The following is a 16,022-nucleotide window of genomic DNA, read 5'->3' on the forward strand; positions in this document are numbered from 1 at the left end:
ACATTAGATGCTGTGGGCTTGCAGCCACTAGATGAAACTACCAGCTCCTTTATTTTAAGAACACACCTTTTCTATGACATGAATTTTCTCGGCTGTCAAAGTTCAAGACTAGAGACAGAAAATAGTTTTTGAGGGAAATGAAAGTAGTGTGAGCGAGTTCCTGTTCTCCTTGGTATCTTGCATGTTTCTGACACCTCTGCTCACAACAGGTTTTGAAAGAATAGCAGGAAGGGTGGTGCAACATAACTATGGCAACCCCATAACTCCTGACCCCAGCATAGCTGCAGCTTACCTGAATGGAGAGCTGCAGGCCACGAATCCCAGATTGGCTCTGTTGGTATGTCCATGCAGCCCCACCCAAACCACTGCTCTGCCCCACCCGAGTTCTGTTCAAGTAAGCTGTTGAGAGGGTAGCTCCTCTGTTGGACATCAGTCACTATTGCATACAGGTCATGTGCCTCTTTCTACCAACTTTAAAATAAAAATAAAAATCCAAAGCCACTTCAGAAGGTTGTGCGATCTAGTGGAGAAACAGTGAAGGGGAAGAAGAGATTGATCCACCATCCTCTTCTTTTTTTCACTCTAGGAAATCCATCTCTGTTCCTTGGGAGAAGGAGAGCGAAATAGCTGGGGTCAGAAGGTGGTGCTCAAATACAAAAGATTAAGCAGATGCTATGACAATTTTTCTTTTTCAAGAGACCAAGTGCACAGAGCAAGCCATGCCCACTTTTTACACCGAGCGAATTTAGCCACAGCAAGGTCCCCAGTTCAGTCAGGCTCTAATTAGTAGAGTACTTAGCATAATGATTAAAATCTGCTCTCCCTTCAGGGCACAACTCTGTACCAGCTGTTAGGGAGGGAAGTCTGCTTCGCTCCAAGGGCCTCGGAATGCTGGAGACAGAGGAAAGAATTCAGCATCGCACTCTTATGATCATTCCATCAGCTCAAGTATTTCTGCTTGCCAGATGGAAAGATCCCCCCCGCTGTGCAGTTCTGGGGGTTCTCCTTGTGGAGGTGGAAAATAGATCTGACCCACGTGTGGGTAATTAACAAAAAGAATCGGCTGGGCATCTAGATTCAAAACAGAGGGCCCCAGAGCCCCCAGCATAGTTAAAAACACTATTAGAATTAACCCTCGACATAGTGTGGAATATAGGTCATCAAACCCTTTTGCATATCCCACTTAGTCTTCCTTAAAATGCTTGCCCCCTCTCTCTACCACTTTAGCAATGAACACACCACACCTTGTTAAGTAAGTTTAAAAACTTTACTTACTAAATCCAAGGGTCTGATTCAAGCATTGTTCCATGCTGCAGCAAGAAGAACATTGGTAGATTGCTCTTGGGTGCAAAATACACACTATAGATTCAAACATGTGGTCTGAATGTTGACTGATTACATGGCACAGAGAGAGAAAGAGAGTAAAGGAAGAGAAGCAGCTTTACTTCCTCCTTCATGGAGGTAAGGGGGCATGACCTAGTAGTTGTGTCTAGGAAGAGGCTCCTCTATGTTAACTGCACTTACGCATAGTTATGTTTGACTGCAATTACCCACACTCCTGACCCTTCAGAGTGGATTTGGAGGAGGAGGAAAGTGCTATTGGACTAGTGGGAGCCCTACTGTTTGCACACCCTGTTAATTGACTCCAGCCCAGAAAGCTCAAGACCTAACTCAATGTACACACACATACAGGTATGCGTAGCGAAACCCTGTCTACCATTTTTTTTAAAGAGGGGGGAAAGCTTCTGCTGTGACCACACCATACATCTAAAGTGCATTCAAGGGACATTCTGCCCTTCAAACAAAGAATCCCTGGGAGCTGTAGTTTACATCTCACAGAACTACAGCTCCCAGCATCTTTAGCAAACTACCATTCCCAGGATTCTTAGGCTGGAGAGTTGGAAGTATTCTTTAAATATATGATCTGTATGTACCCTTCTTCAAGAGAGATCAGGGAAGCAGGAGGGATGTGTGAGTTGCTTATCTTTTTCTACATTCACCACTTCTTCTTCTTCTTCTTCTTATCATCATCATCATCATCATTAGGACCAATGAGTCTTTTTGATGAACTGTAAACTCAAAGAAACTTACAATTCACTGATCCCCACACCCAATTGCTATGCCAATGGCGCAGATCCAAACACATGTTACTTTGTGTGAAAGAAATCCTTCTGTCCTGAAAGCCTGTTTCTTTTCTTTCCTGTCCAGGCAACAGGTCCCAGAGAAAAGTCAGAAGAAGAAGAGGAAGACCAAGTGGCGTGGGGACCGAGCAACCACCTCCCACAAACTGCAGTGTGTGATTTTGTGACTGTCTCTCCTATCTTTCTCTCAATCCATTCCAACTTGAACCTAATTTGAAACTCAAAAGGAGGAAGCGGGAAGAAGAATCCAGCCTTGAAGCCATGTGCCACCTAACTGCAATGTAATGTTTCGAGAATGGCAATCCTTGCACGGAAGGACTCGACGGGGAGCAGAACCTCAAAGGCATTTTTGAAGCTCAGCCAAAAGGCTGCTTGACAAACGGCACAGGGTGGTTTTATTAAGAAAAAGGAAGAAAAAAAAGCGCCCCCAAAGCAGGGGGCAAACTACTAGGACTTGGGAGTATTTGTGAACATTCACCATCTCGGCAATCTTTTGTTTTGTAATGGAGACACAGTGTTCTCGGTTATACTTGCACACATTTCTGGGCACAGCCCGTTTCTATACAGTCATGAATGATTCCATTTTGTACAGTTGTTTGGGGTGGGGGGAGGTGACTGGCAGTCGGAACTTCCTTGCTCAGCAAGTGTGGAGTGAGGAAGAAACAGCAGGGTGTGTGTGTGTGTGTGTGTGTGTGTGTGTCTGTGTGTGTGTGTGTTCTTGCACTGTACACTCCCAGAAGTACTTGGCTATGCAGCCAAACTGCAATTTCATATGAAATTGCATAGATTTGAAGGGAGAAAATGAATTCCAGCTGCTCTGGGGACTCCAGACATTGTGTCAGATCCTGGAGGGCAGCCAGCTCTCCGTCTGTAAAATGCCAGTGAAAGAGGACGTAGGGGTTTGTTTGTTTGTTGTCATTGTCCTCCTTGTTAATCCCAGTTTGGGGAGGGGGGGCTGCATTTCTGTTAGCAAACTGCCATGAGGGGGGGAAAGGAGAAAAGCAGTCGTTTTGCTAATCCTGACAATATTTAAATTAAAACGTTATTTACAAAATAATAAGAGTATGATTGGTTTTAAGAGAGAAACTTTATACTGATGCAAATTGAATACAGTTGTGTGCCTATGCATTTTGGTGTTGAAAGGTGAGGGGTGAGGCCCAGTTCAGATTATTAATTCCTTTGCCTTGCCTTTCATTTATGAAGTCAAATAGTTTTGAGTTTTATTAATTGATAAATGTTTACATACCAGCGCTCCTCCAAGGAGGTCCAAGTAACACACAGGGTTCTTCTCCTTCCTATTTTTATCTTCCCAAGAACCCTGTAGGGTAAGATTGAGAGACAGTGGCTTTGTTTACACTCCCATTAACTGCATTTCCAGTGCTGAGCTTTTAATCTGTGGTCACACAATGCTATCCCAAATGCGTATGTATCTTGGTACAAACTACTGCTGTTCTGCACATTGTTTTTTATTCCAACTTCACACCAACTGGAGCCCTTTAAGCAGTTCCTAATTTGTCTTTAGCCAAGGTGTGAACAGCTTTGCATAGGATAGAGACATCCCTGTCCTGGCAACCCCCAAAGTGCAGAAACAAACAGGAACAAATCTGAGAATGATGAGGCCCTGCTCGTGTGAACAAGCTAGGAGTGAAAGTGTTCAAGCTTGCAACAGAGGTTCTCTCTCTCTCTCTCTCTCTCTCTCTCTCTCTGTGTGTGTGTGTGTGTGTTTATTTGGCTATGTTTGGAGCAAGAGGAAGAACAAGCAAGTGGTAGGTCCTTCATGTGGAGAAGACAGAGAAATGCTGTTGGGTGGCAGGGGGAAAAAGGTGAAGCTGCTCAATACCTATTTTGCCTCTGTCTTCACCCAAAGGGAAAGCAATGCCCAACCTGGTGATAACAGAATAAATGATGCAAGGAGGGAGCTGCTGCCCAATATAGGAAAAGAGATAGTAAGGGAATACCTAGCTACATTAAATAAATTCAAATCTCCAGGGCCTGATAAGCTACACCCAAGGGAGGAACTTAGAACCTCTGTCTAAAATCTTTGAGAATTCTTGGAGAACAGGTGAGGTCCCTGTGGATTGGAGGTGGGCAAATGTTTTCCCTATCTTCAAAAATGGGGGGGGGGGGGGAGACCCAGGTAGCTACTAGCCAGTCAGCTTGACATCAGTACTAGGAAAGGTCCTAGAACAGATAATTAACAGTCAATGAGCACTTAGAAAAGGATGCTGTGATTACAAAGACCCAGCATGGGTTTCTCAAAAACAATTCATGCCTGACTAAGCTAATTTCTTATTTTATAGAGTAACAAGCTTGGTGGATCAGGGGAATGCTGTGGACATAGTGTATCTTAATTTCAGTAAGACTTTTGACAAAGTCCTCCATGATATTCTTAGGTGGATTTGTAGCGGGTTGACGTGACCCGAAGAATCCTGGGAACTGTTGTTTGCTCAGGGTATTGGGAATTGTAGCTCAGTGGCAGATAAAGTACAGTTCCCAAGAGGGAAACCATGTGCTTTAAAGATGTGCAAAATATACGGTGTGGATGTGACCCATTCCAGGTTTCCTTCTCTTGCTGCCCAGTTAAAACCGCTAATCCTCCAGCCAAAAGAGCAATTAACATGCAGTGTCTGTATGGAAGCCACCGTTTTTGGTCTTTGACAATTAGGGCAAGGCATTTCTAAGACAGAGTGAGGGTCTCCTGTGCACATTTTGCATCTTAATAGCATGAGTGCCTTTTCTGCTCTCGGCAGCCCCAGCGCTTGAGCTGTGGGAACCAGCCAAAGAGTCTGGGCATGTGCTTCTGGCACAGCACACCCTCTTTTCTTGCCTATTTTAGACTGAAAACTGACTTTTTCCAAACAAAGACAGTGTTAAGGATGCAACACAACACCAGCAGCAACAAAAAGCAGGAAATCCAAAATGAGGGCCACTGCAACCTGTTCCAGCTCACACCATTGTAAAGAGGGAAGAAAACACAATGGTGTGAATTGGGCACCCAGCAGAATCCTCCCTTTCCTTTCTGCACTTCCTGCCTTCCATCACTGCTGACTTCCAAGACCTAGTTTCAGAGCTGAATGCTCCTCACTGCTATACATTCAAGGTTGATGCTCTCATATATATGCGCCCACAATTCCTGGTTTGACTTTGTCCCCAGAGGCGCACTCCATTGTCTTTTGAGATAGATGGATGCCAACAAAAATTCCTGGAGAAGGCTATTTTCATTTCTGACCATCCTCTTGTTCAGTTAAAAGAATCCCGAGTCCTGTGCAAAGATACTTGGTTGAGAGATAGACAGATCTGTAACAAATGGACTCTTTCTAGAATAAAATATAGGTAGGCATTTAATAACCTAATAGGCAAAGGACAGAGCAGAGGTGAGGAGCCTGTGCTCCTTCAGATGGTGCTGGACTTCAGCTGCCACCAAACCCAGCACAGCCAAGAGTCAGGGATAATGAAAATTGTGTCAAACAGCATGTAGAGAGCCACAGGTTGCCCATTCCTGAAAGGGTGTGTCTGTAGCAGCAATTTATTTACTGCTGATATTTATAATGGGGAAAGTAGTTTATACAGCATCCCAGGTAGAACTGGCTATTTCTTCATTCCCTGGTTTTCTTGCTGAAAAGTGATTCTCAATATGTTTGCACACTAGGGATGGGTAACTTTTATTATTATTATTACTACTGCTACTACTACTATTATAATTGTTATTATTATTTATATTGTGCCATCCATGTGTATTGACCACACAGAAAAGCACCCCATTGTTGCCTGATTCCAGAATAAATCAGAATCTGTTGGCACATTTAGGGACTTGGTCAGATCAGCTGCCAGAGTCTGTGGCCTACCCAACAACTGTATAAAGATGTCAGGTATTGACACCAGTTCTGAGTATTCCTCTGCTTTACTTTATTGGTTGCTGCTTGCAGAGTTCGGGGAAATGTGAGGATGTCACATCTTGCTTCCCTCAGTGGCGTAGCATGAGGAGACCACAGGGGCAGTTTTCCTGGGTGCAGAATTTCAGCACCCAGTGCTGCGTGCTTCCGTCGCTGGTCTCTGTTGAAAATGGCTTCTCCATGCAAACCAGGAGGTGACCTCTCCAGACAATGGAACGACTCTTCTGCAGACACCATTAGGCAGTGCATGCATGCTCTGCCCATTTCCCACCCACCCACCTACCCTCCACACGGCCCCAGGCACTGGCAAACCACGCTACGCCACTGCTTCCCCCTGCCCATAAACTCCACAACTTCATGGCAGAGCAAATGCAGGTCAGCAGCATCTGTGTGTCTCCACCTAGCTTGAAGTTTGGATTTGAGTTGATCAGGACTGGACTCTGAAACAGTGCATGTGTGGTGTCCACAGTGAAAATGGGTATCCACTAGTATGCCTGGATTGTCCCTCATCCCCATATGCAGCAGAGCATGTTGAAATGCCCATGTTTCCTTTTATGGTAGGATGAACAAGTGCCCCCTATTCAGCTCTAACAACACGATCCATTCTTCCACTAGGAGCCGCGTGAAGTGTGCCCTGGCATGGAATGGTACAAGCCTTTGGGATCCATAAGCTCCACAAACGCAAGGGTGAAGTTGTGCTGGCTCTAAGTTACTAAAGTAGTTGGGCAGTGTGTCCCTGTAAAACAGGCTTCCTCAAACTCGGCCCTCCAGATGTTTTGAGACTACAATTCCCATCATCCCTGACCACTGGTCCTGCTAGCTAGGGATCATGGGAGTTGTGGGCCAAAAACATCTGGCAGCCAAGTTTGAGGAAGCCTGCTGTAAAAGAATGACATGTCTTCTGCCTAAATTGAGTTTGAATTATAAATTGGAGTCAGCGGGCGAAAGAGAGAATGCCTTTTTGGCTGCTTGAGCCAAACATTTCAAAAAACGAAGCTCCTTTTATCACATGCCCCATTCTTCACTGAACATGATCTGGATGCAGGAAGCACTCTGGAATTTCAAATAAGATGCTAACATTTTCTTTTAATTTTTGTCTGGAGATGGAAATATTGCTGGATGTGCTTTTTCACAGCAGCCCTGCTGAAAGAGTGGGTGTATTATCAAGAGCGGGTGTGGCACATGACAAATCCTGCTGCAGCCATAAGAAAATTCCTCCTACAAGAACATTCTGCACACATTGTTGACCTACATAGTCCTCTTCAGCTTTTTGCCATCTCTCTCTCTCTCTGCCTGCTCTTCTTCATCCACCTCAACTGCAATTATTAATTAATTAATTAATTAATTAATTAAATTCCTAGAGCACCCTTCATCCAAAGAGCACAGGGCAATTTACAATATAAAAGCACAAAAATACATAACATAGCAACATGTATAGCAACAAACAACAACAAGCCAAACCCGCCCCCAGTTTAAAAGGCCGTAGATGGTTTAATTTGCCTGGGAGAAGAGCAAAGTTTTTGCCTGGCACCTAAAGATATGTAATGAAGGCGCCAAGTGAGTCTCCCTGGTGAGAGCATTCCACAAATGGGGAGCCATAAAAGGCCCACTCTCGTGTTGCTGGCTTCCAGACCTCTCACATAGGAAGCACATGAAGAAGGGCTCAGATTAAGGTTGCAGGGTCTGGGTTGGCTCATACATACAGGGAGAGACGGTCCCTGAGGCAATGAGTGTGTCCTCCTCTCCTCTCCACCCACCCGGATGAAAAGGCTCTATAATGAGGGCTGTGACATGTACCACAGCCAGCATCTATGGTTTTCTTTGTGCTATGTGTGTGTGTGTGTTGCAGGCTATCTATTGCAGTGCTGGGCTTCTATTGCATGAAGGCAAAAATGACCTAATGGAAAGGTTGCAAAGGTCACATTAACATTCTTGTAGATTGACTGAGAGTGCTGAGGTGCATCAGTCTTCTTGCTTTGGCTTTTATACACGAAAAGCTCACCTCCGCTGTTGTTTTTTTCTAAATGTTTCCTTCTGCTTTGTACTGTCTCCTCCAGCTCATCTATTTTTCCTCCCTAGTCTGCTTTTTAAGACTCCAGAAATTGTGCAGTCCCACCCCCGGTTTGCCCAAAGGGCACAAGAAAATTCAGTTCTGCTTTAATTCAGGGAGGAAAACAGGAGATTATCGGCTTGACCTCATGCCATAATAAAACCACTATATACGCAGGCACATCCTTCACATGCAGTTAAGTGTGCATTCATTTGTACTTAAGAGGATTAGTTGCTGGCATTAAATAAATAACCCATCATGAACACCCAATACATGAAATGTTAAGCATGCATCAGCTTGACATTAGCAGCAAAATTAGCAGAAGAAGTATATACAAATAATATTTCAGTTAGGTTTTATGAACTCGTGAGCAGGAGGAACTTACACTGTACACTGTACTCAGCTCCAGGAGCCGTTTCCATTAGCATATGCTTGAAAGTGATTTTTTAAAAATACGTATACTCAAGAGGGCATCAAGGTTAAGTGCAACCTGACACACGCTCAGCCCTAATGACAGACTGTGATGGCGTAATCGTATTTTTCCACTGGAAACAAAGGCTGCGATGCCAATGAAAAGGCCATGTGGGATAACTTTGTGTCATTAAAAGCATGGGGGAGGCAGGAGAAGGTTCCTATATGCCATTTGCCTCCTGCTGAAACACAACAGGGACGTTCTTCATTTATTCCCCATTTTCTCCATGGAAAGCAAGGATGGAGAGACCTGTGAACCTTCAGATGTTGCTGGACTACAAATCCCATCATCCATAACATCTGGCTATGTTGGCTGGGGCTTGTGGGAATTAGAGTCTCATGATATCTGGAGGGGGCCACATAGAAGGAGTATCAGATATTTGGGGCCTCAGTCACTTAGATATTTAAACCCTAATGTGCAGACTTTGAATCAGCCCCAGAAATGAACAAATGCAGCTGTTTTAAAACAGAGGCTAAATGGAACCCTGACCAGCAATCTGGCTGCTACATTTTGGAACAATTGAAGTTTCTGAGTCATATTCAAGAGTAGCCCAAAGTAGTGCTTTTTTTCAGGGTGCCAGCACCTCTTTTTTGTTGTTGTTAAAAGGTGCTACACTTACTGTAACAACTTCTTGGTGAGTACAGGCACCTGTTTGCCTAGGGAAAAAGCACTGGCCCTAAGCATGGTGCATTGCAATGATCCAATCTGGAAGTTACCAGAGCATGGACTACAATGGCCTGCTCATCTCTTTCCAAAAAGGGGCATAGCTAGTGAACCAGTTGTAGCTAGAGAAAGGCATTCCTAGCCACAGAGACCACCTGACCGTGCTGAATCCAGAAGCAACCCCCAAGCTGTGAACCTTCTCCTTCCAGAGGAGTGCAAACCCACCATGAGAAGCCATCTCCCCACCTCCTGGATGTGAGACTGAGGCACACGAGTTGTGTGTTATAACACCTCTTCGTTTCACCACCTCCAAGCACTAACCCCTCAATCACCTCTCCCAGGTCAAAGCTGGGTGTTCTCTGCCTATTGATGATACTTTACTCCAGATCATGGGTAGGCAAACTAAGGCCCGGGGGCCGGATCTGGCCCAATCGCCTTCTAAATCCGGCCTGCAGTCTGTCCGGGAATCAGCATGTTTTTACATGAGTAGAATGTGTGCTTTTATTTAAAATTCATCTCTGGGTTATTTGTGGGGCATAGGAATTTGTTCTTTTTTCCCCCTTCAAAATATAGTCCATCCCCCACAAGGTCTGAGGGACAGTGGACCTGCCCCCTGCTGAAAAAGTTTGCTGACCCCTGTCGGAGCCTACGCTACGACCAAGCTGGAAAAGCTCATCCTTCGGTCGAGTCCTTCAGAATCGCCTCTGACGATGATTAACAACCTGAGCCTCTGATAAGGCTCCAGGCACATTCCCTCATTATGCAGAGTATCCAGCAGCAGGGAAGGACAATAAATATGAGGTACATTGCAAAGAGTTTTATTTCTAACTATGCAGACAGAAAATAAATATACATGCTCTCTCTGTGAAAGCAGAGAGCAGCTGGAACAAAGGAACAGGAAACCAGTAAACATTGTATCCGTCTCCCGTCACCAGTATTGAAAGCTGCCGAGGTATCAAGGAGAACGAGCAGGCTTATGCTCCCCCTATCTCTTCTGGCAAATGTTATCAACCAGGACAACAACCAAGGCAGTTTCAATGTCATGGCCATACCTGAAGCTGGACTGGAATGGATGCAAACAATCAGTTCCTCTGAGCATACCTAAAGCTCAACTTCTCAAGCACCTTGCGCACACACAAAAAAGATATTTGCCACTGGGCAATAGTTGTTTAAGACCCCACCATCATCAGCCTGCCCTTAGCCAGCCTCCGTGTCTGCTTTCGTATTGACAACCAGTCCAATGGCTGGAATTGCCTGCCAGCTTCTTTAGTGTTGCTCTTGCATAGAACTCTGCTGGGGAGGAAGATAGGGCAAAACTAGAATTAGTTCTGGCTGTCATTGGCTCTGCTTACTGTCTGTTTCATTGTCTTTTTTTAAAAAAGATATTTACTAAAGATTTTCTTGATACAATAGAAAAAAAACAGACAAAATAACATATAACTTTACAGTAGCCATATTTTCTTCGCTTCTTTGGACTTCCTCACATCTCTCGTTCCTGCATTCCAAGTTTATCAAACTTTACCCAGCAATTTATCACCTTGTTTCAATTCTTATTTTATAATTTTCCAATATTGTGTCCCTAATTTTAGATATTTTTACCCAAACCTTAGAAGCTTAATTTTAGCATAATATTTATCCAAAATTTATCTTTTCTTGTATTTTCACTTATCTTCGTATTCCTTTCAACTAACTTAATGGTGCCATATTATTTATAATCTTACATCTTTCTTAACATTCCTACAATTTACAATATTTTTGTAAATAGTCCTTATATTTCTTCCAGTCCTCCTCCACAGCCTCTTCTCCCAGGTCTCGGATTCTGCCAGTCATTTCTGCTAGCTCCATATAGTCTATCAGTTGCATCTGCCACTCTTCCAGTGTGGGCAAATCTTGGGTTTTCCAGTGTTTGGCGACAAGTATCCTTGTTGCTGTTGTTGCATACATAAAAAATGTTCGGTCCTTCTTTAACACCCCCTGGCCGACAATGCCTAAAAGAAAGGCCTCTGGTTTCTTAAGGAAGGTATACTTAAATACCTTTTTCAACTCATTATATATCATTTCCCAGAAAGCCTTCACTCTAGGGCAGGTCCACCAGAGGTGAAAGAACGTTCCTCATTGTTTTCCATCCTCCCAGTCCCAGTGGGCATCAGCCAACAGTGGGAGCCACTGTCAGAGAAGGACTTCCAGGTGGAACTTCACTGTGGTTTATAATTCAGAGAGATTCCTTTCTATGAGACACTAAGTAACCATATTAAGTAAAGGGTAATGCAGGGAATCGCCTAAAGTCACATGAGACTGCTAGGAGGCAGGAAGGCTTGAGTCTTCTGGACCAATGTACAGATTACAGCTTTCTTTTTTATCAGTCCTTGTTTATAGACACACCCCACAAAAACCCACACTCAGCAGTTTTCGTTTTAGAAATTAAGGGTATCATACATAAACACAACCCTCAAGAGGACTTTGTGTTATCCATGTGTAAATATGGAAAGAGAAAAAAGTGGATTGCATTCTGGCAAAGTCAAGCTACAGGTAACCAGAATGATAAGGTCAAACTGGGAGTTTCTCTGTTCCTGCCAGACGTTTTGCACAACTGGATCTTTTTGCTGGAACATTGGATTTGGCAGTCTCACCTCTCAGTCATGTACTCTCAAGCTGCGTGGACGCACTGACCAAGGAAATTGCAGCCTCAAATTACCAAGAAAAGACCTGCAGGACAAGCAAATCCCATCAAACATCTCTGTAAGAGTCATGGATCTATATATGCCATTCAATAGTACCATTAGCCACTCTGGACCAAGCAGAACAGAATAGAATACAAATCTGCATATGTGCACAAAAAGATCTATGTAATGCCCAATCATACCCAAATCACTAAAAGGGAGGGGAAACCTCTCAGTGATTTTAAGTGGTTTATTACTAAATGAACACACCAAGATTGTTGTTGGTTTTTGTCCTTACTCAATGTCTGCCTGCCAGTTCATCTCATTTACCCAGAAGTCATCATTCCACCAGCTCCTTATCCTGTATTGCCTCCAGGACCCACTTCTAGTAGCCAGGCGTGCATCAACCTACCTTTGGCCGATTAATTGTGGCTACCCATCTTCCTGATCGATCACTGTCAATTGCCATGGGGTTCACCAGTCCTTTAGCTGTAGAGCCATCCCAGAGCCATGAATAATTCACACCGCTATAGAGCTAATTCAGCACAAAGTCTCCCCATTTCACGGGGTCTTTTCCTGCTTCTGCCAGCTAATAATGCTGGAGGGTTCAAAATAAGGAGCAGGGACCGGGACGTAAATCAAAGAGGCCATTACAGGCAACGTATAGCTCATCGTGATTAAGTGGTCCCCTGATTTCTAGAGAAAGATAAGGGCCAAAGAAAAGTAGGTCCCTTGACAGCACTGGGTAATTCTTAAAGATATTCCCCAGTAACTAAAGCATTACTCAGGATAAACCTGACGTACAGATTTTAGGAGCAAAGCCATAGATCCGCCTTTATAAATGAGCTCTGCACAGTGACATCTATTTACAGTGGTTATGAGTGATGAGCTGGAGTCCAAAGATCCATCTGCAGAGTATCATATTGAAGCCAGGCCTCCCTATGGAAGCAAGGAGAGAGGGAGAATTGTTCTTCAAGTAAGCACAGGGCTGAGACTTGGACAATCTGCAGGCCTAGACTCAGCCTTGCTCTGCTTGATTTTCTGCAGCAGCCAAGCAAGAGGATGATGACTAAAGCTGACATTAAAAAAGTGTAAACACACACTGGAGGGGGATGTCTAGTGCCTCAACGGGACCAGCCTAATTATTTTCCAGTAATAGGCATTCCCTTAAATTACAGCTTGTATTCCAAATAAGTATACAAAGCCCTCTCATTTCTTTCTCGAGTGTGTTCATGGCTTATTAGCAATGTAAAAGAGCTCTCTGGAGTACTCCTTGCTCTTTAAAAGAAAATGTAAGCAAACGTGAAATTCCAGAGGACAAAACTGCAAATAAAACACAGAGCAGCAGTATAGGAAAGTTATAACTTTACACCTGAAAACTGGTAAAGGTAAAGGTACCTCTGCCCGTACAGGCCAGTCATGTCCGACTCTAGGGTTGTGCGCCCATCTCACTTAAGAGGCCGGGGGCCAGCGCTGTCTGGAGTCACTTACGGGTCACGTGGCCAGAGTGACGAAGCTGCTCTGGCGAGCCAGCACCAGCGCAGCACACGGAAATGCCGTTTACCTTCCCGCTAGAAAGCGGTACCTATTTATCTACTTGCACTTTAGGGGTGCTTTCGAACTGCTAGGTGGGCAGGAGCTGGGACCGCAGATGGGAGCTCACCCCGCCGCGGAGATTCGAACCGCCGACCCTGCGATCGGCAAGCCCTAGGCGCTGAGGATTTACCCATAGCGCCACCCGCATCCCACTAAAACTGGTAGATATATACTAATCTACTATATAAGACCCTATCTTTGAACTTGATGGTGTTCGCTGTGCTTCAGGAACCTCAGAAACAATCTGAGACTTGGAAAAATAGGAAGCCATTATTAGCTCATCAAGCTGAGGGTTGTCAACACTGACTGACAGGAGCTGTACAGGGTTTCAGACAAGGGACTTCCCCAGCCCTGCCAGGAGATAACAGGGATTCTTCTCTGAAATGACCTGACAAAAGGCCTTCCTCTGTGCTTTACAAAGAACTTGTTTCATTTCTTTCTTTAGAGCAATCTAAAACAGAAATTAAAAATTACTGTTAAAAAGAAACATGAAAAGCAAGTTAATTCAAATCTTTTAAATGTAAATAAAACCAGCAATTTCAAAACAATTCCACATAATCAAATTATATACCAAAAATTCTATGCCTGGGTAGGCTTACCATAACAAAAAGGTTTTTTAGCGGATGCCGAAAGCAGTATAGTAAAGGTACTTGCCTAATATTAATGTGTAGGGCATTCCAATGAGCAGGTGCTGTATATATTTATGTTCTAATGCATGTAGCTGCCAACTGTAGAAAACACAAGATGTGTATTGACAAAGTGTCCTCTAGCCTACAGAGGTTTATGTCACAATAAATCTGCCTGTTTTTAAGTTGCCACAATATTTTTGAAAATAACAATAAAAATTAAAGGTAATGTTATATGCACACAAGCACTTTTTTCATACTCATTCTAGATGGGTATCTTCTTTGGAACCCTTAGAGAAGATCCACTGGTCTTTTATGAATGCTGGTTTCATCGTTTAATAGTTTGACTACTTGGCTGATCAGTATCAAGTGTACAGCTTTTCTCATGTGTTTATGCTTTCTCTTAAAGTTTCTCTTGCTGCATTGCATACAGTAACTAAAATATGCAGTGTGATTATCTAGGTTGTGGGTGTCAGAGGGGGAAAAATGTCAGCTGCCTGTATTGTACTATATATGAAACTGAACAAAAGCCCTTTTTCTCTTTCTCAATCTGCCAGCCTGTCAATCTGCAGTAAAGAAATAACTAACCACCCACTCTCCTCCACCTCCTTCTTACACATTGTCTTTTTCTTAAAGGAATACATGGTTCAGTTTAAATTTACAAAAGTTGATCTATGTGGAAATGTGCAAGTTAAAGATCTATATGTCTATATGTTGGGTTATTTACTGGTGCCCTTACACAGATGGTTGCAGGATCTAAGGAAGCCATGCAGTTTTGACAAAACATATGTCATGGTTTGTATTTAAAGGTCAGCGCCAACACTTTGAATTGCGCTCAGAAACATACTGGGAGCCAATGTAGATCTCTTAGGACCGGTGTTATATGATCTCGGCAGCCCCTCCCAGTCACCAGTCTGGCAGCTGCATTCTGGATTAGTTGTAGTTTCCAAGTCACCTTTAAAGGTAGCCCCATGTAGAGCACATTGCAGTAGTCTAAGCGGGAGATAACCAAAGCATGTACCACATTGGTGCAACCGTGTGCAGGCTCATAGGGTCTCAGCCATTGTACCAGATGGAGCTGGTAGACAGCTGCCTTGGGCACAGAATTGACCTGTGCCTCCATGGACAGCTGTGAGTCCAAAATGACTCCCAGGCTGCATACCTGGTCCTTCAGGGGCACAGTTACCCCATTCAGGACCAGAGAATCCTCCACACCTGCCTACCACTTGTCCCCCAGAAATAGTACTTCTGTCTTGTCAGGATTCAACCTCAATCCATTGACTGCCATTCCCCCCAACCACTTCCAGACATAGGACATTCACATTTCACTGGTTCTGATTTAAACAAGAGCTAGAGCTGGGTATCATCTGCATATTGGTGAACACCCAACCCAAACCCGCTGATGATCTCTCCTGGTGCTTTCATATAGATGTTAAAAAGCAGAATTGAGTCCAAAATGGGCTCTTCATATCACAATAGAATGATGCGGATAGGCTGTATGTATGTATGTGTATATATATATATATATATGCTTTCGTAGATTTTCACGGGTACAGGAATGCAGGTTTTGGTGTCCTCGGGTGTCTTCCCGTGTAAAAGTTGGGGTGTCTAGGCGACGTTTCGACGAGGTCTCACTCGTCATCTTCAGGCTGGTGCTTTCGGCTTCTTGTTACTGGAACAGAGCGGGATCTCAATGTTTGAGTTCCTATAAATACTGTAGAGGGGGTGTGGTGTCTAGCCTCCAATGTTCTGGGCAGAGAGGAAGTTCCCAGGCTAGTGTGCCTTTTCTTCTTTTGTTCTTTAATTACTTGAGAGATACCTTGAGTGATTTCTTGAGTGATATCCTGAGTACCACTTAGGTGGGTCATTAGGTGTGGATTAGTTGCTAAAGTCTTTGTGTCTTGACCTCTTGAACTTTGTG

General features: G+C 43.9%; 1 protein-coding gene across 3 annotated transcripts in view; it reads left to right on the plus strand.

Moving 5' to 3' along the window:
• MRAS (muscle RAS oncogene homolog) overlaps window positions 1–2,534 on the plus strand; it is a 43,953-nt gene extending 41,419 nt beyond the window's left edge. For all 3 annotated transcript variants that reach the window (XM_083755982.1, XM_083755984.1, XM_083755983.1), the window contains one exon: window positions 2,209–2,534. In XM_083755982.1, coding sequence (XP_083612108.1) covers window positions 2,209–2,308 — 100 coding nt within the window. In that variant the 3' untranslated portion in view covers window positions 2,309–2,534. The remainder of the gene's footprint in view (window positions 1–2,208) is intronic.
• Window positions 2,535–16,022: the final 13,488 nt, after the last annotated feature.

The sequence above is a fragment of the Podarcis gaigeae genome (genome assembly GCF_964106915.1).
Source record: "Podarcis gaigeae genome assembly, chromosome: 1".
NCBI lineage: Eukaryota > Metazoa > Chordata > Lepidosauria > Squamata > Lacertidae > Podarcis > Podarcis gaigeae.